Genomic DNA, 25,486 nt, shown 5'->3' with positions numbered 1-25,486 from the left:
ATTGAACTCACAACCCTGGGATTAGCAGGCCAATGCTCAAACCACTGAACGCTCCCTCTCCTGTCACATGATATGATAACGTGAAGATCAGTGGTGAAGCAGACTCGTAATGTGCTGCCCCAGTAGACAATCGATACTGAGGATGCCTCTGCCTGGCGTACAAGAGCATTTATACTTGCGCAAAAAGAGTATTCGTGCCATATATGTATATATCTATTCACCCTGTGGTGTCTAAACAGGGCCAGGGAAAATACATTGGTCCAAGGGCGCAGCTCAGCATTATGTTTGTGAAGAGCCTGGGCCAGAGACAGCTCTGCCTAAGAGCCAGTGTCGGAAACTATGAAATAACTCAGCAGGTTGTTCGTTTAGTAGCATCCGACACTGTCACAATTCCTTCTGCGGACACCAGTTCAGTGACGTAGTACCTTGTACTGTGTCTAACTGTTAGCAGCAATGGGTTGCTCCCAACTAAAGCTGCAGCAGGGCGTCTGAGAGGTCACGTGATGCTGAAGTGAATCAATATGTGACTTTCCTCCTTCTCCGCACCCCATCACCAGAACACTGAGGTCCGTGATCTGATCCTCACCTGATCTCAGCACCCTCCCACCGTGCCTGAAACTGCTGGTCAGTGCCGGAAGGGGTAAGACTGGCATTGTGCCGCTAACTTTTCACAGAGTTCTGCATCTGCTGCAGCTTGCGATTCCTTCTGGGACCTGCCATCAGGCAGAGATGAACAAAGCAAATGGGATAAATGTAAGCCTTAAACCAATAACAAGCTACGCATCTGTAGGTAAAGACTGTCGGGCTTCCCCAGCTGATCTCAGCTTGCAAGGCGATGAAAGCATTCAAAGGGAGAGTGAAGCAATTTTGAACATTGTCTATGAAGCCATTGCAATACAAATGCCGGATTTAGTGCATCAACTTTTATTATTATTGTCATTACAACAAAAGCCACATGATCTGGCATTCGGACAACCCGCTCCTCTCTTGACAGGCATCTTTCAGGAGACCGTCCTGGGGCTGGCTGCCTCCCTGTGGCCAGTGGAAGTGGAGCCAGCTGCCTGGCTGAAGCTGGTGGTGGCAGCTGAGTTGCTGGCAGCCCAGCCAGAGTCAGTTGCAGTGAGGCTGGTGGAGCGTGGCCAGCCGCTCCATTCCAGTAACTGTCACATTTGATTATGTGGCAACCCACGTTCCCCAGGGGCGCCGGGTTATGAAGCTTCTACTGCATTGTTATGTTATTCACTACTGAAGCACATAGACACACAGGACAACAAGAAGTCCTGTGGCACTTTAAAGACTAACAGATATTTTGGAGAATAAGCTGTCATGGGCAAAGACCTACTCGTGCATCTGACGAAGCCGCTCTTTGCCCACGAAAGCTTATGCTCCAAAACATCTGTTAGTCTGTAAGGTGCCGCAAGACTTCTTGTTGTTCTTGAAGCTACAGGCTAACACGGCTACCCCCTGATAATAGACACAGAGGGTAATCCTAAGTATTGGTTTTAAGTGTAGTAAGTTGTAATAAGGGATGGTGTGTTTTAGGGGATTAGTTAGAACAACTTGCAATATGAAAAGTCTTAAACCAAATCCAAATACAGGTGCAATAAAAAGTACCCGCTGAAGTAAGCATCCTGAATGAAACGGGACTGAATGCAGGAGACAAGACAACAGGAAATCACAAACTCCTGCTCATTGGAAACATTAGTCTATGCTCTCTGTTAATATTGCAAGATGAAGAGTTTATATGGTGACACAAAGCGAAGGTCAGTGAAGATACCTTGCAGAGTTTCTGATGTATGTTCATATTAATGCTTCTGCATGGACAAAGTGCTGCTCAGGTTGATCCTCACATGACATCTCAGGATCCTCCCACTGTGCATGTACCCAACTTGTGAATTCTAGAAGGAGTGAGGTCAGCATACTGATGTTAGCTATTCACAGAACTCTGTATTCGCTACAGTTCGAGATTCCTTTAGGGACCTCAAACCTGTGTGAAAAGGAAAAAAGATTGAAAAGGTTTAAACCAATGGAAAGTTGTAGGTCTAAATGTAAACACCATCAGGTTTCAGGCCCAAGAAAGCGTTAAAAGAAAGAATGATGCAATTTTTCAATACTGTTTGCAAAGCTGCCAGAAAGAGTTAAAAGGCCGAGTTCAGATTCAGGGCTACCAGGAGCTGCTGACTGTGGGCAGGAATCCTAGAGGAAAACACTTGCATCTGCAGACTGAGTGAGCATCATGACTGAATTCACCGGAGGGGATGTTTACCAGGCAGAATTTGACCCAAAGGCCTTCCTGGAATATTTTAAGCTTGGGGAAGACACCTGGAGAGATGACTTTCTTATCTTCATCCTGAAACAATACTGTAAAACCTTCGCTTCAGGTATGGCCCGCTGGTGGGATGTGGGACTCATCCCTTGCCTGTCGATTCTTGTCTGTGACACAAAAAAACAGGATATTTAATCACTGCTCCTTTTCACCTGGGCTGCAGTGATGTATCCTGTAGTATGCATTAGAGATTTGGGTTCCATGTTCATTCCTGTCTCATGCAAAATCATGCTACAGCAGTTCATCAAGTATCTCCATCTTGCAAGGGATGTGATGCAGGGCTGAGGACTCTTCAGCTAGTTTTTCTAGGCAAATAAAAAGCCCATTCAATTGGCTAAGTACCATTCTTCAGCCTTTGGAAGTACCAGCACTCACTTGAAAGCTTTTTCCTTCTTCCCCTTTCTGCTGTCCCGCCTTGGGCTAGCATTCAAGACACCTGAGATCTATTCTCAAGCCTGCCATTAACCTTCCCTTGGACCTTAGGCAAGTCACATCACCTCTCTCTGTCTCAATTAGTGATCCTGTCCAAAGTACTTGAGACTGTATTAATGTAAAGCACTCGACAGAAGAGTGAGTTATATTGAATTTTCTAACAAATTTCCCCTTAGTCTTACCCTAGGAGTCTTTTATCAATAGTGCCACCTCTGTAATAAACCACGATGCCAGTTAAATTATTGAATGCAGTTGTTCACATCTCTTATTGGAACATTGAGATTAGTCATGTTTTAATAACTATTTTCAAAACTGTTGCATGAAAAAATGTCAGCTATAATGCATCACATTGTGTGTTTTCTCTTATTCTCATTCCCAGAACACACAGGTTGTAGCTATTTTGGTTTCAAGTCATTTGAACTTTTATCTTGAAATCAATTGTGATTTTTTAAAAAAAAAAAAAGGTCAGAAAAAGCAACGGGAACGAAGTGCCAATCTGAACAGCTGAGAACAATAGCTTCTGCGTTTGCTGCTTGCCGGGCTATGAACCTTTCAGAGGCAGAGTCCAGAGGCTGGGTCAGTTCAGGCAGAGTTCAGACTTAGGGTCTCTGATTGTGGCTAGCACATCACAGGGGGAACCAGAGCTGTAACCACCCATAACACTAGCTGAGCTGAGACCTTGAAGATGCTTGAAAGTTTTAGAGGTAAAGTCTCAGGCAACTGAAGTTAGTGGGAGTTGGGCTGTTGTCTGGAAATGAAGCAGGGTCTGATTTTAACTGGAAAACAACGGAAAAACAACCCAGGGTAATGGAGATGCAGCTACATTTAGCCTGGTGAAGACATAATGAGCCTAAAGCTTGCCCCCCACTATAAGCCAGGAGGTGTAAAAAAACACCTTGGTGAACGTCAGCAGTGCCCCCACCCGCTTTACAGCATCTCAGCTCTTGACAGACCATTAAAGGGATTGTTACTTCACACTACGGGGAGCAGAATTACCCAGAACTTCAGAAATGGATGAAGAATGAGCTGGACTCAGGGTGGGGTGGGGAGAAAAATGTACATGAGCTGGACAGGACAGATACTGAGCTGGAAGAAGCTTGTTTTTTAAATGCTTTCACTACAGGGACTCTGAGTATTGCAAAGCTGGTCTTGATGAAGAGCCAGCAACTCTCACAGATCAAAGGCAAATATTATCAATAAAGAGAGCTGTGTGTGAAAGTTTTCTTGTGAACAGGCTAGAAGAGATTTTAGCACAGGCAGCAGGGAATGCAGAACTGAGCAGGACGTTTGGCTCAGAGGGAGTGTCAGAGTCTCTTTAAGTTACCAGTGGAACTCAGCATCGAAGGTGTGGGAAGAGGGGACGGCTTTGGCAGAGGACGGCAGTGTATTCAAACTGAAATATTGACAGGGAAACCATTAAGCTGCAGTGCTAACACAGACTTACCTAACTGAGGATATTGTTACAAACTCCCACTAAAAAGTTCGGTAGGATTCACGACACATCAGCAACCTCCTTGGGATGATCTGACACCAATTTGGCATTAAAGTTTGGGCTTCACTTCAGCTGACGATTCAGCATGTGTTAAAAACTGATCTGCAAACCAAAAATAGAAAGGGCCCTCAAAGACCCTGAAGATAGATAATATTCCAATAAACACGGTGTTCTTCTAACATTCACACCTCTGTCGTGCTGTAAAGGAATAATAAGCCAGTAAATTTTCAGGTAACCATAATACATGATGCATAAAATCTGCCCTTCTAATGCGTCCGTATGTAAAAGCAGCAAATAACTTATTGTGAGCTAGATTTTTGTCACCCTCACTTCCTTGACACAAACAGATAAATAAATTCTGGTAGGACATTGTAATGAGGCCCGTGCATATATACTACAGCCAGCGGGGGAGATACAGGATGGACATTGGCCAACTTATTTTGACCGCTCCCGACCACATTCTCTGAAGGTCTTTTTCCTGAAAGCCCACAGCAAGGTTTTTGTCTACGCTGGCAATGGAGTGACCAAGCTTTATTTTCCATTCACAGTTAGTTAAAGCCCCCTCCTCTGAAAGACAAAATCTTTATCACGGCAAGTACTAGTGTAGACAGTGCTTTATCAGCAGGAGCGCTATCCTGCCAACAAAACAAGTACCTAGCTGTTTTGTCCAGAAATAGTGCCCGTGAATGGTGTTTACATTGCCTGACTTTTCATGACACACCTCTGCCGATGCAGCCCTATCGCTAAAAGCTACATAATGTAGACATGCCTTACGATACTAGATGTGGTTTAAAGCTGTGGTTCTGATGTCTTCCTGTGCCTTATCATTCAGCAATGGCCCCTTTAGAGACACTCCTCCGTACCTGGCAGGAATCATGTATAGGTGAGAGGGTTGCTCCTGTCTGGAACTTAAAGGGACAGCAATACTGTTTTTGCATCATCTGACGCATCCGTGTGTCTGCAGTTAGACCAAATTTAGCAATCAATGAACAATACTCAAGGAAAAGCACCTTGCAACCCTGGGGTGAAAGGTACTGAGCCAGTACAGAGCACTCTCACATTGTGGGGATAACTGTGATGATAACAAATTAAGATGACAGCTTCAAACATGTCAGTTCCAAAAAGAAAATCTGAATATTATCTGCTACTGTGGGAACTGGACGGTGTCACAATGGGACACACACTGAGTTTTCTCTTGGTTACAGCCACTGCTGCTTGTGGGGGTAGCTCTTGCTTGGACTGGTGGACCCAGGTGTTTGGTTCTTGACTTCAGTGGAAGTAAGAGTTGGTCTTGATGCTACTTGGCCAATTTCCTTTTTACACTTCAAGAACTAAGTTGCATTTAGTCTGGTTGAGATGCAATGAGAACCAAGTATTCTGTGTTCTGAACCAGGTGAGCTGCAAGGCGACACCTTGATTGACATCGGCAGTGGACCAAACATCCACCAGCTCCTCTCTGCCTGTGAGTCCTTTCAGGAGATCATCGCTTCAGACTATACAGACCGGAACCGCCAGGAACTGGAGCAATGGCTGAAGAATGAGCCGGGAGCATTTGACTGGACGCCCGTGGTGAAATACGTGTGTGAGCTGGAAGGAGACAGGTACAGGGGTTGGAAAGAACAGGTTGCCTAATCCCTTGTGTATCGCTCAGTGTCTCTAGGCAGCGTCATCGACTTATACTGATTGCCTGGCAGATGTAACACAATCTGTGCTGAAGGCAGGCAGATCTTTTTGAGAAAATAAAGAGCAGGAGAAGTGTGGTTTTCAGTCCTGATCGGAGTCTGCATATAGCCACCATGAGATCCCTGCATCAAAGGTTTTGAAGAGCTCTGTCAACTAATACTGTCATTTTCCCAGTCTGAAATGCAGAGCAAGTGTTGCTTAAGTAAATACACTGGGTGGCGTTTGGTTAAAGATCCATAATGCAGATGGGAGTCGACTGAAATAGTTTCTGACTCTGGTTGAAAATGTTTGGTGCATTCTGAGCAAAATGTGGGGGCTAGACCTCAATGTGGCACATCTAGAGCATAACCTGTGAAATGGAGACTAAAGATAAAGTTAACCCAAGGTCCGAAAAAAAGGTATCATATTGGTGAATTAAATTTTCCTTCTTATGCTCACCAATAGCATAAAAAGACACTGAATGCAGAAAACCCTTTGGAGTTCATCTCTTATTGTCTATATCTATGTCTCTGTAGGCAAAAGAAGGCTGAGAAAGAGGCCAAGTTAAGGCAAGCCATCAAACGAGTTCTAAAATGTGATGTCCACAAAAGCAACCCCATGGATCCACTCACCCTGCCTCCAGCTGACTGCCTGATCTCCTCACTGTGCTTGGAAGCTGCTTGCCAGGATCAGAACACGTACCGCATGGCACTGAAGAACATCAGCTCACTGTTAAAACCAGGAGGACACTTGGTGCTGAGTGGAGATTTGGGCTGCAGTTTCTTCATGGTTGGCCCAAAAAGGTTCTCTTGTTTGGTCTTAAAAGAGGAATTTCTGAGGGAAGCCCTCAATGAAACTGGCTTCAGCATTCAGGAGTTTGAGGTTCTCTGTAGGGATGAGAATATCATTGACGACAGCTCTGATTTCTCTGGGATGTACTTTATTCTCGCTCGCAAAGAAGCAGCAATATAAATAAATCTCTTGGGGAGTGTGGGTAAAGGAACAGAAGTAATGTTACTAATAAGCATAACAATGAAATTAATGAAATATTTTCTCAACCAATGTGAAACACATTAACAGTTTGCTGTGAAATACACGATGTCTTTGACGAAGCAGCTAAATTGCTGTTGCAGGAGGAACTTCACTGAAGATTGCTTTCCTGCTGAAGAAGTTGCAACTGGAGGAGAACAGACTATTTGCCTTGCTATTTTTTAAAAATTTATTGCAATTTTTGAACAATTATTACCCAGATTCTCCTTTGATTCTTGGTATTTGCCAAAGATAAGCGGCAACGATGTACCTAGCGAAAGGAATGGTTTTGTTCCTATGAACATGCGTGGCCCCTTATATTGGTTTGTTAGATGCTCCTCGTGCATTTGCCTGGTAACTCCTTGAAACTGGCTATTTTATGTTACAAAAAATATGTATTTGTGTGTGTGAGCGCGTGTGTGTGTGTGTGAAAAAAACTGGCCTCAATAAATTTTCCCAGTGAGGATACTCAGGTGAATTTGCTCTATTCCTACCCTGTCCAATGTGCATGTTTTAATGAACGTGGGCCCATAGTTGCTTATCTTAATGTCTTGTTCCCTAGTTCAGGTTGCTCTGGAAATACAATTGTTAAATGGCATAAGACATGATGGGTTTGGTCCACCCAGTCTGCGTTCAAGCAGCACCCTGTCGAGGTGAGAAGACAAATGTAATGTTGTGCCTCCTTCTCTTCCTCCTCCTCCCTTTACCTCCTCATCCTTTCACTGAAAGGGGCCAGTTCAACCCTGAGCAAAAGTCAGAGCAGCTGCAGAGCTGCCGAGATGTTCTGGTCATGACCCCCACCATGGACCAGCCTCTGCCATGGTATCACACACACCATCAGTAAAGCGCAATGTTTTATGACATAAGGTTTTATGCTTTCCACAAAGTGGGATGTCACCAGCTGGACTGGTCAGACAATTCAGCGTTTCCGATAAACGTCTGGATGGACGGCAGTTCTAAGGCTGAAAGGGGCAGTCAGAACATCGGGCTCAAGCATCTGGCTGTGTCAGGGCTCATCATCAGAGACATGTCTGAGCTGTGAGGCTCAGCTCCAGGTCTTAACTGTGTGACTGAAAGTCAATTCCCTTCTGTGAACAAAATGGTGGAGGTAGGCTGTGCTCAGAGCAAAGATCCTTATGGGGAGGCTGGAGGCTGACCAACATGCAGGTTCTATGGGAGGTTTGATGAACTCAGCTTTTAGCTTTCACTCTCCTGACCCCGGAAAAAAATCCCTGAGAACTTGAGGGCTCCTTGGGTTTGGCATTTGTCCCCCTATCTGGTGCATCAGATCCCAACCCTGGGACACAGCAAAGTCCTTTAATCCCAGCTGTTTAGGGAAGAAATGGCTTAAAAGATACATAAGATTTGTTGGGGATTGTTCAATTGTCTAGCAGGGTAACTTGTGTTCTATAAGACAGAGTAATCAAATAAGTGGTCCAAGGTTGATGCCACCTGCTTAATATTTTGCTCTGAATTATTCCAGGAAACGTTTTACACCCAATATAATATACAACAGTGTCACAATGTTTGGTGTTTTTTTCAAGTCTCACCTGCTAGTGGAGTCACCTGATTCTGTGCGAACCCCTCAGCTCTTTTTGGGTGGGGGGGGAGGAGCAAGTAAGTTTCTAGCCCTCCAGGTTGTGGGGGAAAAAAACCCTGAAAACCAGTGTCTGAGTACACCCTACAGGCTCAGCAAGCAAAGAAAATACACCCAGCAAATGTTTCTGATTTTTAAGTCTATCATGACATTTTGGAGCCTTGTGGTGCTTCCATGCTTGGAGTTGGCTTTCTCTTGTTGTTGTTGGGGCTTCCCAAGACAGTCTTGCTAGAGCTACCCTTCCTTAAGTCTCTCTCAAGCTATTCACCTCTTTAGTATGTAAACTTTCCCGCCAGCTTCAACTTTCCCCAGCACTCTCAACAACAGAGGGAGAAGGAGTGTGGAGAGGGAGTGCCCTTCCAGCTTGTACTCAGGTGGTCCTAAGCTCTCATTAAGTGTTAGCTCGCCCTGTGATGGAACACACAAACCAATATACCAGGGCCAGCTCCAGAGGTGAGTAGTCCCTCCACCCATTTGTTAAACTTTTCAATGCTTTACAACACCCTGAACTCAGCACCCCCCAAGCCTGGTACCCCACATAGTTGTCTGGGTTACCTGCCCCTAAATTTAATGTGTATATTCCTTCCAGATTGCTGCTCGCACCTGGACACAGATCTCTAGCTTGTCCTCAGAGCATCAGTCAAACCCATCTATCCGAAAAAGTAACAGGAGAAGAAGTGGGAGGTTAAACAAGTGAACTATAAATTACTCCAGATAATCAGGCAAGGCAATGGGGTTTAGTGGCACATATGCCTACTGCACTTTCTCTGGGGTAAAATGAGGGGTTAAGTATCACGAGCAAAAGCCACACAACTGTTTATATACAAAGGATGTCCAGCCAGTGCTTAAATCAGCCAAAGAGTTCAGTTTCTCTCTTCCCTCCAATGCAGCTGAGACTCTGACCGACTTGAAGTGAAATGGAAGCAGTGCCTCTTCAGACACGAGGCCAAAAATCCCTGATAACTTACTTGACTTTGGCGGCGTTATGCCCCCAGTAGAGAATTTGGACTAATGCTCCTGCTACAGAGTGGCTCCTTTCCCACTAAGCTGGCCATAGACGCATGTCTCATTCCTGGGCTTTGCTGCAGGTTAGCAGTTCCTTTTGCCACTCGTGGCAGAACGGGTTGAGCGGCACAGATTTCGGAGCAGTTGCCTCAGTGGAATTGGCCAGAAGGGTTTTAGGCCCAGATCCACAAGGGGACTTGGGCACTGCAGCATTTGGCATGATGGCACCTAACTTTCAGGTGCCTAGAAATTCCGAGGAACAACATGGAGATCCACAAAGCCCATTTAGGAACCAGGGGTCCCCACCCAATGCCAAGGGAGAGACAGGTGCCTTATCATGGGAGACACCACGGCCAGAACACCAGGCATCGAGCTGTCCATGCGAGATGCTGACTAGGGCAGAGTGCCAGGCCCCAGCCCTTCACAAAGACAGCAGTCTGGGTTGATGTCAAGCTTTGCTCAGTGACCCACAAACAGCAACCAACTGCCTGGAGTCAGGTGGCTTAGGCACCTCATTAGTTTCTTATGGGAATGAGCCTCGTGCCACACAAAACGGCTGGAGGAGGAGCTGCCAGCCCATCTTACAACACTTAGCACCTACTTGGGATAGAGGAGACCCAAATTCAATTCCCTCCTTCTCTGCCAGAAGGGGAGAAAGGGCTTGAAGAGGGCTCTGCCACCTCCTGGGAGCATCCTCCAATGGCGGAGCTATAGGGTGTTCAAAAATGGAGCTCTCTCAAACAGTCTTCTTGATGTTCTACCACTGCAGATAAAAATGAAAGAGTGATTGGACTGTGTGTGTTGGGGTGGGGTGAATTCAGGAGCTCCCACCTCCTGGATGCCCTTACTCTGGACTGAAGAGTCCCTCTCTTGATCAGTCCTTCTTATAAAACTTTGGATAAATACTTAGATGGTGTGAGCTGGAAGAGAACAGGTGCCAAGAGGCTCCTATGGGTCAATGTACTCATATCCACCTTTTTAATGCAATGTAACTATGTCCATCTAGCTGTGGAACCACCACCCCCCATTAGTATGGGTCTTGTTCACAGGAGTGGTTTTTTTATAGGCTGTATTTAAGCACACACAGAACTTCGCTGTTAAATCACAAGAAATTTGTATAAAATACGGCCAGCCCATGGAGTTCCCTGAGGACAGTTCAATTCACTACAGCTGGAAAACTTTAAGGGAAAACAAAGGAGCTGTGATGGATAGGGTTTGCCAGGTGTCCAGTATTGAACCAGGCAGTCCATGTTTGGGCTCCTTGTCCGGTTAAAAAAATCAAAGCATACTGGACATGTAAATGTCCGGTTTTTAATTTTACAATCATCCCTCGCTTTCATGTGAGTTTCTCACAATGCAAAGTTGCAGGGCTCTCAGCCTGCCTGGCCTCCTGCAGCTGTGGGCAGCCAGGCGGGCTAAAACCCGCTTGCCCTGCTCTCTTGACACCTGCACTGGTTCACCGGTTAACACCCCCCCCCACCAGCTCACACCCACAACTCTTCCCCTGTGACCCCAGCTCACCTCCCCATGCATGGGGCTCCGGCTTCAACTCACACATGGGACTCTGGCTCCCAGGCCTGGCGCACTGCATGGGGCTCCAAACACCTCCCCCGTCCAATGCCCCGCACCTGGCTTAACTGCTCCCCTCTCCTCCCAGGGCTCCAGCTCACCCTTTCATGTGTGGGGCTCTGGCTGTCAGCTGCCAGCAGCATACGCAGGGGCTCGAACCACCCTGCCATCTCAACCCGCCCCTGCCCAGGTTCAATCCCCCCTCTGCCCAGCTCTACCCCCCCACCCCAGCTAACCTTCCTGCCCCAGTTCACCCCATTCAATCCACCCACCCCCCTTGTGTCTGGTATTTTTGTGGAGGTCATCTGGCAACCCTAGGGATGGATGTGGCAGACTGTTCAGGGACAGGAATCACTCCTTTGGAATCCTGTAATGAGCCACTCTTTACAATGCTGGCACATTTCTCCACATACGATTTGATGCTGCACAGCCCGCAGGACAAATACACTAAACTGTTTCCTCGAGTTATGCTGGGGTTGCATTCCTGCCACCCCCACACCCCCCAATGCAAATTTTCACACAAGTCAAGGGGTTCCCAGCTCGCCTGGGCGTACAGGAACCGGGAAACTGACCAGCCCACCAGTCCTGGTCAGTTTCCAGGCTCTCAGAGTGGCCAGGAGTGCACCCGCCTGGTTCCCATCTCCCCGCTGCTTGCGGGACCCGGGAAACTGACCAGCAGCAGGGAGACAGGAAACAAGCAGCAATTTCCCATCTCTGCAAGCGGAGGGGAGCCAGGCTGGCACCTGCTTCCCAGCTCTCTGCCACTCCGGGTACTGGGAAACCGCTTCTGTCAGGGGCAGCAGCAAGAGTCAGGCTGCTGCCCCTCACAGGAGCAGCTTCCCCGGCACAGCCGCCCAACTCTTGGTTGCCGCCCCGACAGGAGTAGGAAACCACAGTTTGACTGTGATGCAGTTGGGTATCTTTTGTTGGGCTATGGTGGCACCAATCCCGACAAGCAGAACCTTGCTGAGAGGAACTGTATCTGCACAGTACCTAGAGAGGGCACGAGATGATGCAACGCTGCCCAGAGGGGCTCAGAGCCACTATGAGACCTGGGGCAAGGTTGGAGGGGGGCTGAGAGCAGAAGGGCAGGGCCAAGGGCAACCAGCCCTCAGTACCACTCAGACCAGGGCGCTGCGCCCCACCTACTCCCTGACAGCCACACACAGCTTAAGCAATGCGGCCACAGCATTTTAAAAGGGGACCCAGAGCTCCAGCCACCGCTGCTGACAAAGTACTAGCAATGACAGCCGGAGCGCACACCTCTTTGAAATGCCTCGCCCAGGACAACTGCCCCTTTGCCCCCAATCACCCGGCCCTGTTCTGCTCTGCTGACGCCCAGGGGCTCAGAGAGGAACAAGGCACCACACTTTAATGCTCTTCTGGGAAGCCATCAGGAAGGAGACCCAAACCAGCCTGGGGAGAATGGAGTCAAGGCTCATGGATGGTTGGAGAGATGCTGGAGCTGGGGGCTGTGACGCTGGATGGAATATGGGTGGTCGTTTCCATTATTGATACCAATATTGTAAAATTGGAATGGCTTGTGCTAGATCTTCCATGGAAGATGTCAGTGAAAATGTTCTGATTTGCTGAGAATGATAATGTTGCTTGTATGTTTGTATCACCTTTGTATTGTGAGTTACAGATGTGTCGGGTAGAACTGTGTTTCCACACTTGTTTTCTTCCTGGGTGACACGGCCATACCAATTGGCATCAGCACTGCCTAGTCTGGTCAATGTCCCATCAAGGGTCATCAACAGTACAATGAACTCATTGAGAAATGGCAAGGGATACAACTTTCGATTCAGCAAGGCATGGAGTAAATGGAATAACTTCTGCAAAAAAAGTTCTGAACAAAGGCCAGAACGACCCAGCCAAGTTGAGACTGTCTGGCTAGTATAAGATCCCTTTGTGCCAGCTTTTAAAAAGAGACATAGAAGTCGAAGAGGGCTCAGAGGTTGTTCGTCTACTCTAGGAAATATCAGGTCAGTAGCATGGACACTGTTCAGAGGAGCAGCTGTTACTGACTGTATTATTAAAACATTCTTAGTACATATAGACGCACATACAAACGCCTGTTTTTAAACCAGGAGAGCTCGTCACACAAGTTGGCTAATCCAGACTTGCTTCAGAAACAAAGGGGCTGTGACGCACATGGCAAAATATTCAGAATAGAAATCCTACAATGGGGTATGAGCTTTCGCATGACTTTCTCTGGTGTAAGATTTAATGCTGCACAGCCTGAAGGACAAATACCCTCCAAATCAACTTTATCTAGCCTGTAAGTATTTTTCCCCCAACTTGGAATCCACCCAGCTAGGCCTTGTCTATTACACACAGACCAGTCTACCAGGAGAGGAGTGCTCTTTCATGATGCCTGTAGTGAAAATCACAATGCAGTGCACACGAGATCTTCCTCTGAATGACAACACATGACCTTAGACCTGAGAGTCAAAAGGCTGGTTGGACTGAACGGTATTTTGCTACATGAAGCAGCAAAGGTGTGCGACACCACAGATACCTCTCCATATGAGGATTCTCATAGGCTCCCTAGCTGCATAATTCACCATCAAACATACTGACTCAGGGCACCTAAGCACAGGTGTTGCAGGTCTCAGGCTCCAGGGCAAGGCAGGAGGAGGGCCTAACTCAGATCCAGAAGGGGTGGGACCAAGAGTGGAAGAGGCAGGGCCAAGGGCCGTCAGCTCTCCGCACAGCCCCAACCGCAGCGCTGCCCCCACCCACTTCTTGACAGCCGCATGCAGCCAGGGCAGCGCTGCTGTGACTCTTCATAGGAGCCCAGAGCACTGGCCACCACCATTGCCAACGTAGCAGTGGCAGTGGAAAGAGTTCTTGGCCCTTTTGAAACACCAGGCCTTGGGGCAACTGCCCCCTTTGCCCACCCCATCAGTAGGCCTGGTTGCATGCGACTGTGACCTACCCTGCAAACACAGCATAAGCACAAGCTAACTACAGTAAACGGAGAAGTCTGGTGAGGCCTTAACTCAGATCAATTTAGTGGCATGCCTTCCGTAAACAGGGTGTCTGTGAATACAACTGCTGCTAAACTTAGGAAAAGCATGAGCCATGCCTGGTGTAAAGGAGAAAAATACATATTTCAGCTATCTACATGATGAAGGCCTTTTAACATACATAGCCACATCTTTTATTGCTCATGAACCTCTTTCCCATACCCCAAGTTTGCAAAGTAACTCACGAGCACAGTTCCTAATGCCTGCATTTTGTATGCTGAAGCTCGCTTAGCAGTTTTGCCTGTGCTTCACACGATGGATTTCTGCAAGCTGTAGTTTCTGTCCCACTCTAACTTAATACAATGGGTGCAGACTCAGAAAATCTCACAGCAGCTGTAGGTTCTCTCAATGTGAAAAATGTTTCAGTGAAAATGAAAGTGAAACTTGCAAGTATAAAGAGGGATTACAGTATCAACCGGAAGGGCTAGGCGTCTCAACTTTGGACAGAGACCAGAGGCTGTTTGTTCAAGATGGACTCTCCAGCGAGTTTCACAGGAGGAGAAACTTACCAGAAAGATTTTGACCCTGCAGTGTATTTGCAGACATATTGTTCCTTTGGTTCCAGTCTTTGCCCAGGGAATGAGATTCTGGAATTAATCTTGAAAACCCTCTTTAAGATATTCATTTCAGGTGAGTGCAGTATCCTGTGAGTATATAAGGCAGTACAGCTGAGAGATCTCAGCTTTTTCTCTGCCCTGCGATTGTGTGCTTGTTTAACAATATTGTCTCTGAAGGGAAACAACAAGGATCTATAAAGGCAGAAAGGGTTTGGGGGACAGGGATGTCTTTCTGCTCATGGCATGTCTGCGGCAAACACAAAATAAATAGTACCAAGAGCATTTGTATTTGTGAGTTGCAAAGTCCATGATGGTTCGGCGTGACATGGGGGTTGCCATGTCTCCTATCTCTAGAGCTACATATTCAAACTAAGCCACGGAAAGTAGTTCTGTGTATGCCAGCCCCTTCTTTTTCTAAGTGTTGGCAGTTTGTTTTAGATACTTGATTTTCCTATTAAAATCCAGGTGTCAGAACAGTGACCATCTTAGCTCTGGAGAGGTAGGGGCTGGAATAATGGGAGGGGCTGAGGGTCGGGAGTGAGGGGATTGGAGGAGACTGAGAAAGCAGCGCAATATAGGGGCCTTCACCAAGCCAGGCATTGTGAATTCAGGATTAGCGTAATAAGCGTACTCCTGCTTAGGGGTGAGCTGCGTTGGCAGAACTGTGTGTGGTACAGCCCAGGGGAGGAAAAACAAGTAGGAGTTGCAGTTCAGGAATGAGAAGGGACAGCAGAACTGAGGGCAAAGTCCAAGGCTGGAATGCAGGGAGGCTGACAGCCTTGCCCAGCCCTTGGGCAAGGTGTGGCGGGGGGAGGCAGAGTGAAGGTTCTGGTTTCATGTTCCCAGAAGGGCTGGGGCCTTGGCAGTAAGAAATGGGGATGAAAGCAGCCAGCCCTTACTACTCCCCAGAGCATGCTGGGCCACAGTCCTTAGGACTGCCTGGAATGTGCCGCTTGGCTCTCCAGCAGTGATTTAAAGAGCCTGGGATGCCAGACACCACTGCTGCCACAACAGCAGTAGTGGCCGGGAACCATGGGCCATTGTGCAGTCACGGTCCCCAAGGCAACTGCCCACTTTGCCGCCCCCTTCCCTCTTGTCAGTGGACCTGCTGGAATGGCAGGATGGCAGCGGGGAGCCATGTGCGTCATCAGTTCCACACTTTCATGAGAATTAAAATCACCAGTTCGGATGGACTGGAAATTGCAGCTCATAAAAGGACCATCTGCCCTGATTGCTGGCCCCTCGGAATGGTCAGCATCCCAAGCTGAAGCTGTCATCGCGGTTACGCAAGTCGTAAAGCCTTTAATATTACAAAAAGTAAAAAAAAAAAAAAAAAAAATCAAATCCCGCCTCTTCATAAATTGATCTGACTTCTCTGCTACAAAAAGTAACAGATGGTGTTAGCTGGATTCTAAAATGGGAAATGCACAAGGAGTTACGGATGTTACTGTCCACCCGAGAGAACTTCTCCATGGCATCTTGTAGCACAATTGGGCTCGTAGCTGAGCAGCGTACAAGGGCAGGTCTACACTACAGTGGAAGTTCGAATTGAGGTTCACCGTTCTAGTTACGTTCATTGAGTAGCTGGAGTCGCCGTACCTTAGTTCAAGCTTCTGCACCATCTTCACTGAGGGAGGTCAATGGGAGCCTGCACTCCTGTCAGGTTCCTTTTCTCCTAACAGGGGCTGGAGTACCAGCACCAATACAGGCACCTTGTAAGTTCAATTTAGAGCATCCCTATAAGGCACACTAAATCAAACTCTGGAAGCTCCACCACAGCAGGACCCACCTTCCCCGTTCTCAAGATGTACCCTAACTTGGTTGTTCTGGGTTACCTTTTCCATTGCTGGTATCCCATTCTGGTTTTCAAGTCGTTTAATCTAATCAAGCACTGATTTTAAAGCACATTCCTGATTGGGGTGTGAGATCAGCTATGATAATCAGCTGCTATAGAATCACTACATATTATTGTAAGAGTACGTGGAATCCCCATCTGAGATCGGGCCCTGGTGTGCGTTATACAAACACATAGGTCAAGAAAAGTTCTTACCCTGAAGACTTTGGAGACTGATGTTGGTTCCTTACTCTCAGTTCCTAGACCCTTATGTAAAGGGCAAAATTATTTAAAAATATATTGATGTAAGACTCATTTTTCATCAAAGTGATGGAACTGATAATAATGTAAAAGATAATTACCTGATTATTCAATGACTAATGAAGTAAGGAGCTGGGTCGAACATGACAGAATTAGCCTCAGGTCATCCCAAATGACGCATCCCGGCCATCATTAGACTTCTTTTGAAGGAACTGAGGCATTCCACTGGCTGACATGAAGCTTTGTTACTGCACAATACTCCAGCTCATATTACTTATTTGGTTATTCAATTCAGTAATTAATCATTTAAATGTTTATTACATTCAATCACCTGCACTTAGAACTTCTAAAAGAATTAATCTTACATGGATATATTTTGAAATAATGGTGGCAGTTAAACATACAGCTGGGAACAAAGGACAGGAAGCTGGTACCACAATCAAAGAACTATCTTCAGCTTAGTCAGAGAGTTTGTAATGTAAATGAACACAACGTACAAAGTCAGGATTGAGCGGTAGATGGAGTTTACCACCCGCTTTGGGCTGCATTCCCAAGCAACCCGACTCCAAGAAGACCAGGACCGGGTCTTCTTGGAGTTGGGTTGCTTGGGAAAGTCAGAATTGTTGTCTCTGTTATCTCGAACATGACAGAATTAACCTCAGGTCATCCCAAATGACACATCTAGGTCATCATTAGACTTCCTTTGAAGGAACTGAGGCATGCCACTGGCTGACATGAAGCTTTGTTACTCCACGACCTCAAGTGACTTATTCAAAGTCTCACAACTTGTCTGTGGCTGATTTCCTTAGTCACTGGCAAATGCCTTTACCAGAACACACCTCCCGAGGTGGTGAGGCTGTTGCTTGAGGAGGATTCCACTTGACATACCATTCACAGGAGGCATCAAAGAAGCAAATAAAAATAAAACAAAAACAAACAAAAAAGCCCAAGCAAAAAATCTCCCCCATCCTTCCCCCCAAATCCAGACCAGCACCAAGTACAACATCTCCTCTTACAGACATGCAGTGTGTCGATGTAAACTCTTTTCCCAATGTTCCAAACCAGGTGGGCTGAAAGGAGACACCCTGATTGACATCGGCAGTGGCCCCACCATATACCAGCTCCTCTCTGCCTGTGAGAATTTTAAGGAGATCGTTGCTTCAGACTACACAGAACAGAACCGCCGGGAACTGGAGAAATGGCTGAAGAAAGAGCCGGGAGCATTTGACTGGACTCCAGTGGTGAAATATGTGTGTGAGCTGGAAGGAGACAGGTATGAGAGGGAGATCTGGCTATTGATGACCCAGTCAGAGGAAGGAGGTCTTACCACTGAAATAAACTCCTGCAGGAGGGGACATCTTTCTAGAGTATGATATAAAAATGCAATCACAAACTGAGTAGGATTCCCACAGGCTGGCGTTTATGACGGGTGCAGGGGAGGTGCAGGAAATGGGAGCTATCAAAAGTGTTCAAGGATCGAGGATGTGTGGAAGCTACCAGCGGAACCCTATAGGTCATGTGTTGCTATTATTGGTCATACATATTAGTCTATTACCTCTATTACCACAGCACCCAGGAGTCATAGCATTGTGCCAGGACCCCCTTGTGTCAGACACTGTTCAAACATTGCAAAAAGAGGGTCCTTGGCCCAGGCCATGTGTGCACCAGACCTTAAAGTCAATTGTAGATATTCAATTCTAGCTATGGGAATTGCATAGCTGGAATCAACGTATCTATGATCAACTTATCTGGACATCCTCACTGAGGAGGTCAGTGGGAGAATCTCTCCCATCAACCTTGCTTTCCCCACCCAAGAATGAGGAATACAGGGGTCAACTGTCATTCCTTGGTAGTTCAATTTCACACATCTCCACTAGGCACACACAGTCAAACCTCAGAAGATCAGTCCTAATTGGGTCGATTTCCCGGATAGTGTAGATGTACTCCCAGAGAGCTTACAAACTAAATTCCACACTACTGAACTGAAATAACAATTCTAAAATGTATTAATGCTTTGAAGTTCTCATTCACCTTCCCTCTCCTAAGTACGGCCCTACTGGGTAAGACTGATGATCCAGCTAACCCATTGTCCTGTCTTCTGACAGTCGTCAGAGCCAGGTGCTCCAGAAGGAGTGAACAGAGAAGGGCTATTTATCATTTGATCCATCCCCTGTTGTCGAGTCCCAGCTTCTGCAATTCAGAGGATTAGGGGTACCCAGAATGTGGGTTTTCATCCCTGACCAGCTTGGCTACTAGCCATTGAGGCGCCCATCCTCCATGAACTTATCCAGTTCGTTTTGAACCCAGCTCTAGTTTTGGCCTTTTACAACATCCCCCAGCAATGGGTTCCACAGGTCGATTTGGTGTTTTAAAAGCACTAGTGAATTTAGCTTCATAACAACTCTGGAATGTGCCATCATATCCAGGCAGACAGACTGGGGACAAGATGAGTGAGGCAATATTTTTATTAGACCAAGCGATTGGACAGAAGTTCAGAAGTTGATTTAATAATACTAGTAAAAAAAAAAATTACCTCACACACCTTGTCTTTCTAATATTTTGGGACCAACCTGGCTATAACTCCACTAATTCAACAGATGAGCAGGCATTTTTGTCCCCATTTTAAAGATGGGCAGACTAAGGTGCGAAGATTAAAAGTGACATGCCCAAGTTCACACAGACAGTCAGTGGCAGAGTGAGGACTAGCACACAGGTCTTTGTTTTGACTACATGACATTGCTCCTACCACAAATGGGAAGAGCTCAGTGTATGTCTTTCAAAAGCATGCAAGGAGGGATTTGCAACATGAATCTAAAATCATATTGAAATGAACAACCAGGACAAAAACCTTTACAAAAGCCTCCAGTTCTAATAAACATCTTTCTATTCAGCATTACCTTTACCATGGTTTCATCTTACTCATTAATTTCCAGAAATGTAGTCCTGGGTGTGACCCCACCCCCACACATTCATTCTGGCTGTGTCTACATCTGTGTTCCTCTTTTGAAGGAGGCATGTAAATGAGAGCACTTGAAAATGCAGATGATGTGCAGATTTATATATCTGGTACCTCATTTGCATATTCTTTTGAAAGAAGAAAAGCAGTGTAGATGCAGCTTTTTTGAAAGGAAACCCTATCTTCAAAAGAAACCTTCTTCCCTTTTTTTAAGAAGCTCTTGTGAAAGAATATGCAAATGAAGTATTGGATATGTAAATCTGCATCTCATTTGAATTTTCAGTTTCCCTCATTTGCATGCCTCTTTCAGAAGAGGAATGCAAGTGTAGACACAGACTCAGAGGAGTGCAAGCGGTTACTGCCCACCATATAAGTGCAGCTGTACAAACACTGATCACACTCCCACCTCTCTCATTTCATCCTTTCATTGCTCTGGTTGAATATGGGTCACTCGTTGTATCTTGCTCTTTGGCCAACCCAGAGAATATGGAGTCCTCTCACTTTTTAGATTCCTGTGGCGGTATGGTTTAAATAGAAAACCGAAGCCTGGACAACCACACAAATGGAATTTCCCAACAGCCCGCAAATGTCTGCAAATTTCCACTTGGGACCTAGCAGCAGCCTCTCATGGGACCTTTTAAGAGCTTGTCTAGAATAAAAAAATTCTAGTTAGTGTGGATAGAAAATTTGCTGGAACAGCGCTGTTGCCTTTACACTGGTCTGCAAAGGGCCATGGTATGTGAATGAGGTACCACAACTGATAAAATAATAAAACAGTTGTTTTCCATAGAGCAGCTGTATCTACAGCGATGGCTTTTCACCAACTCCTTCCAGAGCTAACCATCCATGTAAACCTCTGACCAAATATTTGCATATGCATCTGCCTTCATGTTTTCAGAGCGCAGTGAACACTTTGAATGAATTTGTTTCAGGTGAAATCTACAGCAGTGGAAATCTCAGTTCAGGAGCGGTGCCAGGCAGGAAGAGCAAGGATTGCTGTGGTTGGGACTGGGGGACATCAGGAAACTGTATCTGTGTGCAGAGGGAGCAGAACTGGAACAAGAAAGGGAGTGGGGGTTGGGTCAGACAGGAGGGGCACCAGCAGAGAGTGGGGAACAAATGGAAGCACGCCAGGGAAAGGACCTGTTGTTCAGAGATGAGATGCACTGGCAGCATGGAATTGGTGGGGACAGGACTGACATAGCAAAGGCAAGAGAATGCAGGTACAGAAAGAGGGGCAGGGAGAGCCCAGAACTCGAATAGCAGCGGGGTCGGTTTAGCAGCACTGTTAAAGGGTGCAGCCCAGGACTGGACTGAGCTGCGCATTACGGGCATGAGTTTCCACTTATCTGGGAACTTATACAGCCCCCTTTGCCGTAACGTTCCACAGCCTCCACGTCCTCCTCCTGAAGTAAGTGCAGGCTCTTCCCCGCAGTTACCCGGGGGGGGTGCCAAGGCAGAGAGAGACTATGCCACTTCTTCAAGGCTGTGCAGGAGGATCTGTGGCAGAGCACGGAACTGAAAGCTGATTTCCAGGGTTGTAAGTTAGCAAGTTGAGTACTGGACTCGCTTCCTGCATTGATCAGAAGCTGGAAGATGTGGATGCAAAAAGAAAATGCTGAGCTGTCCAAAGCTCTGCCTGCTCTGGCTCACAAGTAGGGTGACCATCCCGGCATCCCAATTTATTTTGCTAAAGGGACTAATTTCCCTGTAGTCCACATTTCCCCCCAGCGGCTGCCTCCCACTTCTAGCTCCCAGGCAGCCAGGGGGAGCCAGGACCTGGACCAGCGCAGCTGCTGCCCAGCTTCCCCTGGCTCAGGGGAGCCAGGAGCTGGACAGTTGCGGCTGCCGCCCAGTTTCCCATGGCTGGGGGAGCTGGAAGCCAAACCGGCACGGCTTGGGGGAAGCCAAGAGCTTTGCTGGCGCAGTGGAAGCCCCATTCCCTGCACCCCAATTCATGGGGCAGTGGAAAGCTGCAGCTGCCCCCTGCAGGCAGCGAGCACCTCCCCCCGCCCAAGCAAGGTGGCAGCCTCCACAGGGAAGCCACTGCCTCACTCTGATATAAGGTGAACATCCATCCCATTTTAGCCAGGATGGCACCATTACCCCGGGTCCCATACAGTATTTGGCCAGGGAAGATACGATCCCCCTAATCAGAAGGAAGGGAGAGTCACACCAATGGCATTTCATGCAGCAGTACCAGGGTTGCCAACCCACAGAAATTTCATTTACAGACAAAAATGGAAAAAATTTACAGCCAGACACATTTTTTCACAAACATAATTTTTACACTATATTAAGGTGACATAACGGTAAACGATATTCAATTACGTAAACTGCCAATGTGCTGACACTTACTTGGTGGGATATTGTAGATGATAACATCACTTGGATCACCTGATTTATGTTACGTCACTTCAACCATTGAGCTAAATAAACAACGAAAATGTCCGACGTTGGCTGCTCTGCAGTAAAATGGCTGAAGCACCACCGAAGAAATTTAATTGCTATTTTCTGAAATTTTATTGCACTTTTACAAAAATGTATGGACATCTCAACTTTTTTTACAGCTTTTAGGGACACATCCCATTTTGGCTAATTTTTTACGGACTGACTGTAAATTTATTGACGGTTGGCAACCCTGAGCACTACCCAATGTAACATTTCTTGCAGGGAAAGGTGGGACGAGAAGGAAGAAAAACTGAGAAAGAAAGTCAAGCAAGTTCTGAAATGTGATGTGTCCAAATCCAACATCCTGGCCCCTGTGTCTCTGCCCCAAGCTGACTGCCTGCTCTCCACATTATGCCTGGAAGCTGCTTGCAAAGACCTGAACAGCTATCATGCAGCACTGAAGAACATCAGTTCTCTGTTGAAGCCAGGGGGTCACCTGGTGATGGTGACAGTCCTGAAAGAAACCTACTACATGGTAGGCCAACGGAGATTCTCCTGCCTTTATCTGGAGAAGGAATCCGTGGTGGAAGGCCTGAGAGCAGCCGGGTTTGATGTACAGTATGTTGAGGTGACTCCAAACTCTTCTGAAGGCACACTGGCAGATCTTGAGGCTGTGATGAGTGTGGCTGCATGCAAGCAGCCTGCTTAGCCCTGCTGGAAATGAGCAGGAAGGAGCCTTGGTGTTAAGGGTAGGGCTGGGAAAATAGTGCCGAAAACAAATATATATTTTGGTTGCATGGGGCGGGGCAGGGAGCTGTACTGAGTGGCAGAAGCATCTGGGTGCTGGGGTAGGCGCTTCACAGGGCTGAAGTTGTGTGTGATTTTTGCACTGGCATCAATAAAAAGACACAGCACAGAGAAGGGGGTCATGCAACCCAAGGAACTCTTGATGCTCACTGGCAGGTGGCACAGGGATGCCTAGATGCAGTGGGATCTCCTGGGTTCATCAAAGGGGTCCTGTAATGTCTCTATTGAAAGCCTCAGTCACACTGATCATTGTAATCACTGCAAGATGTACCTATGGCCAACAGCAATTGTTATGGATATACATTAAAAATCATGTTCGTAGGACTGTGAATTAAAGCAGTTAACCAGAAGACAATTTGCAAACCTCTGTCGTGCGAGACAGAGAGGTGTGTGTCACTATGGCTTGTCTCCTGCAAACTGAGCCTGGCGTGATTCCTGAAGGGTGCCTATTTACAGTCTAAGCAAAATTCTAACCAATTGGTGCCAGGGGCAACAGGAAAAAAATAAGTCAGCAAGGGTTATCCTGTGTAGGAGTAAGACAGTACACTTGTGAAGAAGAATGCATTTTTTGCGGTTGAACCCGCATTTACTCCCTCAATCTGTGATGTCCGCCAGCACTGCAGGATTGATTTCTGAGAAGGGAGCTCAGCTAATGTGGTTGAAAATTTGGAGAAAAGGATGTGGGGTGAGCTCCCTTGGCGGGGACAGGAGAAAGCCTTGTTAGGTGAGTGTAGGTGCTCAGGCTCACATTATAATTGTGTTGTGTATGTAGCCATTTGTCTCCACTATTCTTATTTCTGCCACTGGAATTTCTGTTTTGATAACAAACATGTTCCTGTTTGCATGCTGCATATACACTGACGTGCTGCGTGTTGAGCTGAGTGGTGATTCTGAACTGAATCCTGCAAGCTGGTATGTGCTTTGCAGGAAGAGGGCACGACCTGTCTGAGGCCTCTCTGAGGACTTGGGGGAAAATATGCAGTGATCTGTAAGCTGTTCCGAGACAGAGAGGCCTCTGAAAGGTGCTCGTGGTGCCAGTTTCAGATTACCGGCACAGACAAGTCTTCCCAGGAGGGCAGGTAGGGGCAAGGCACGCAAACCCCTGGCTCTGCTGGGGAAATGTCAGGCAACAAACACCAGCCATCCCATTCTTCCAGCCCCCCGAGCCAATCCAGGGCTGCTCTTTATACTGTAAAAGCTTGATGTCCAGCATCCCTATGGAACAGGGATTGGCAGATAATCAAATCTGCCTGTTAGTCCAGGGGACCACTGGCTCTGTTTGTCTGACCCTGACGAGGGGGGCTGCACCGCTCGGAAGGGCTGCAAGGGGGAGCTGCCCCTTGCTGCCAACCCCAGCACCACAGTCAGCCCCATTCAGCTGGCTAGCAAGTTGATTATCCCAAATGGCAGAGCAGGAGTACTCTTCAATGGCAGGACTTAGGACATATCTACACCCACACAGCTACTAGCATCACAGCTGTGTCCATACAGTGATGTTGCTAAACGTCAGGCAGTGTAAACAACCAGAAGTCCTGTGGCACCTTACAGACTAACAGATATTTTGGAGCGTAAGCTTTCGTGGGGAAAAATCCACTTCATCAGATGCACTCATGTCTTTGCCCATGAAAGCTCACGCTCCAAAATATCTGTTAGTCTATAAGGTTACACAGGACTTCTGGTTGTTTTTGAAGATACAGACTAACTGGGCAACCCCTCCGATGCAGTGAAAACAGTTTGTTGGTCTCTTTGCAGATAAAAATCTTCCATCTTCTAGGAGCAGCAGTTTGCTTAGTTGCCAGGAGAGCACTCCTGCAGACAAAGCACTGCTTACTTACCAAGGCAAATCTTTTGTCCTTAGAGAGGATGGGGGTGAGCCCCTGTGAACAACAAATGTTCTGTGGCTGAATTTGCCAGTGTAGCCAAAGCCTTAGATTTGCTCTGAGCAAGCCTGGGAAGTGTTCAGGGCATGAGCAAGAGCACTGGTCTGGGATGTCTGAGAGGGGATCAAGAAAAATCAGATCGTACGGGCTCAAAAATCACTGCCCAATCCAAGATCCAGTCATTCTTTGTTCATTCACTCTGAACAAATAACTTTGGTAATCTACAGGGGAAGCAGGTGACTCCCTGAACTTCTCACGGTCTTACAGGTCACTCGTCCAAGCACAGAGCTGCTTAGTCCAGGAAACCTGAAAAGGTCACAGTATAGCACCTCTCAGCTCGCTCAGTGCTTCAAGTGTGCATCTGTCTGTCTGAAAGAGTCACAAAACAGCGTTCCCTATAAGTTGGGTGCTTGGGCAGCTTCACAAGAGAGAATTCAGACACCGCCCAGCTGAACAGCAGAGCACCCACAGTCAGCAGCGTGTGTTTCTATTGGGGGTGCACATCCATACATGCCTTGGTGCACATCATAAAATTTACTGCACCCCCCTGGATGGAAAACAGAGGGAATCCTGGTCACAAACCCCACAAGACATGGTGTCACTGCAGGATGCACTTTTAAGCACTGCTGCTGGCAAATTACCATCATTCTGCTCCT

The 25,486-nt window shown here is 47.0% G+C and overlaps 2 protein-coding genes across 2 annotated transcripts; both read left to right on the top strand.

Annotated features, from left to right (window-relative positions):
• The first annotated feature begins 1,731 nt into the window (after nt 1-1,731).
• Nucleotides 1,732-6,964, top strand: LOC142001476 (nicotinamide N-methyltransferase-like). The gene is made up of 4 exons (XM_074976732.1): nt 1,732-1,763; nt 2,233-2,381; nt 5,644-5,851; nt 6,449-6,964. The coding sequence occupies exons 1-4, from the start codon at nt 1,732-1,734 to the stop codon at nt 6,882-6,884; spliced, it is 825 nt and encodes a 274-aa protein (XP_074832833.1). The 3' UTR covers nt 6,885-6,964.
• Nucleotides 6,965-14,577: 7,613 nt separating this feature from the next.
• On the top strand, nt 14,578-23,887 carry LOC142001625 (nicotinamide N-methyltransferase-like). The gene is made up of 3 exons (XM_074977055.1): nt 14,578-14,774; nt 17,862-18,069; nt 22,426-23,887. Exons 1-3 carry the CDS (start codon nt 14,615-14,617, stop codon nt 22,850-22,852), a joined length of 795 nt encoding a protein of 264 aa, XP_074833156.1. The 5' UTR covers nt 14,578-14,614; the 3' UTR covers nt 22,853-23,887.
• The last annotated feature ends 1,599 nt before the right edge of the window (nt 23,888-25,486 follow it).

Source organism: Carettochelys insculpta, chromosome 25 (genome assembly GCF_033958435.1).
Source record: "Carettochelys insculpta isolate YL-2023 chromosome 25, ASM3395843v1, whole genome shotgun sequence".
Lineage (NCBI taxonomy): Eukaryota > Metazoa > Chordata > Testudines > Carettochelyidae > Carettochelys > Carettochelys insculpta.
The sequence above is the reverse complement of the archived record's forward strand: the minus strand, read 5'-3'. Positions and strand labels throughout refer to the sequence as shown.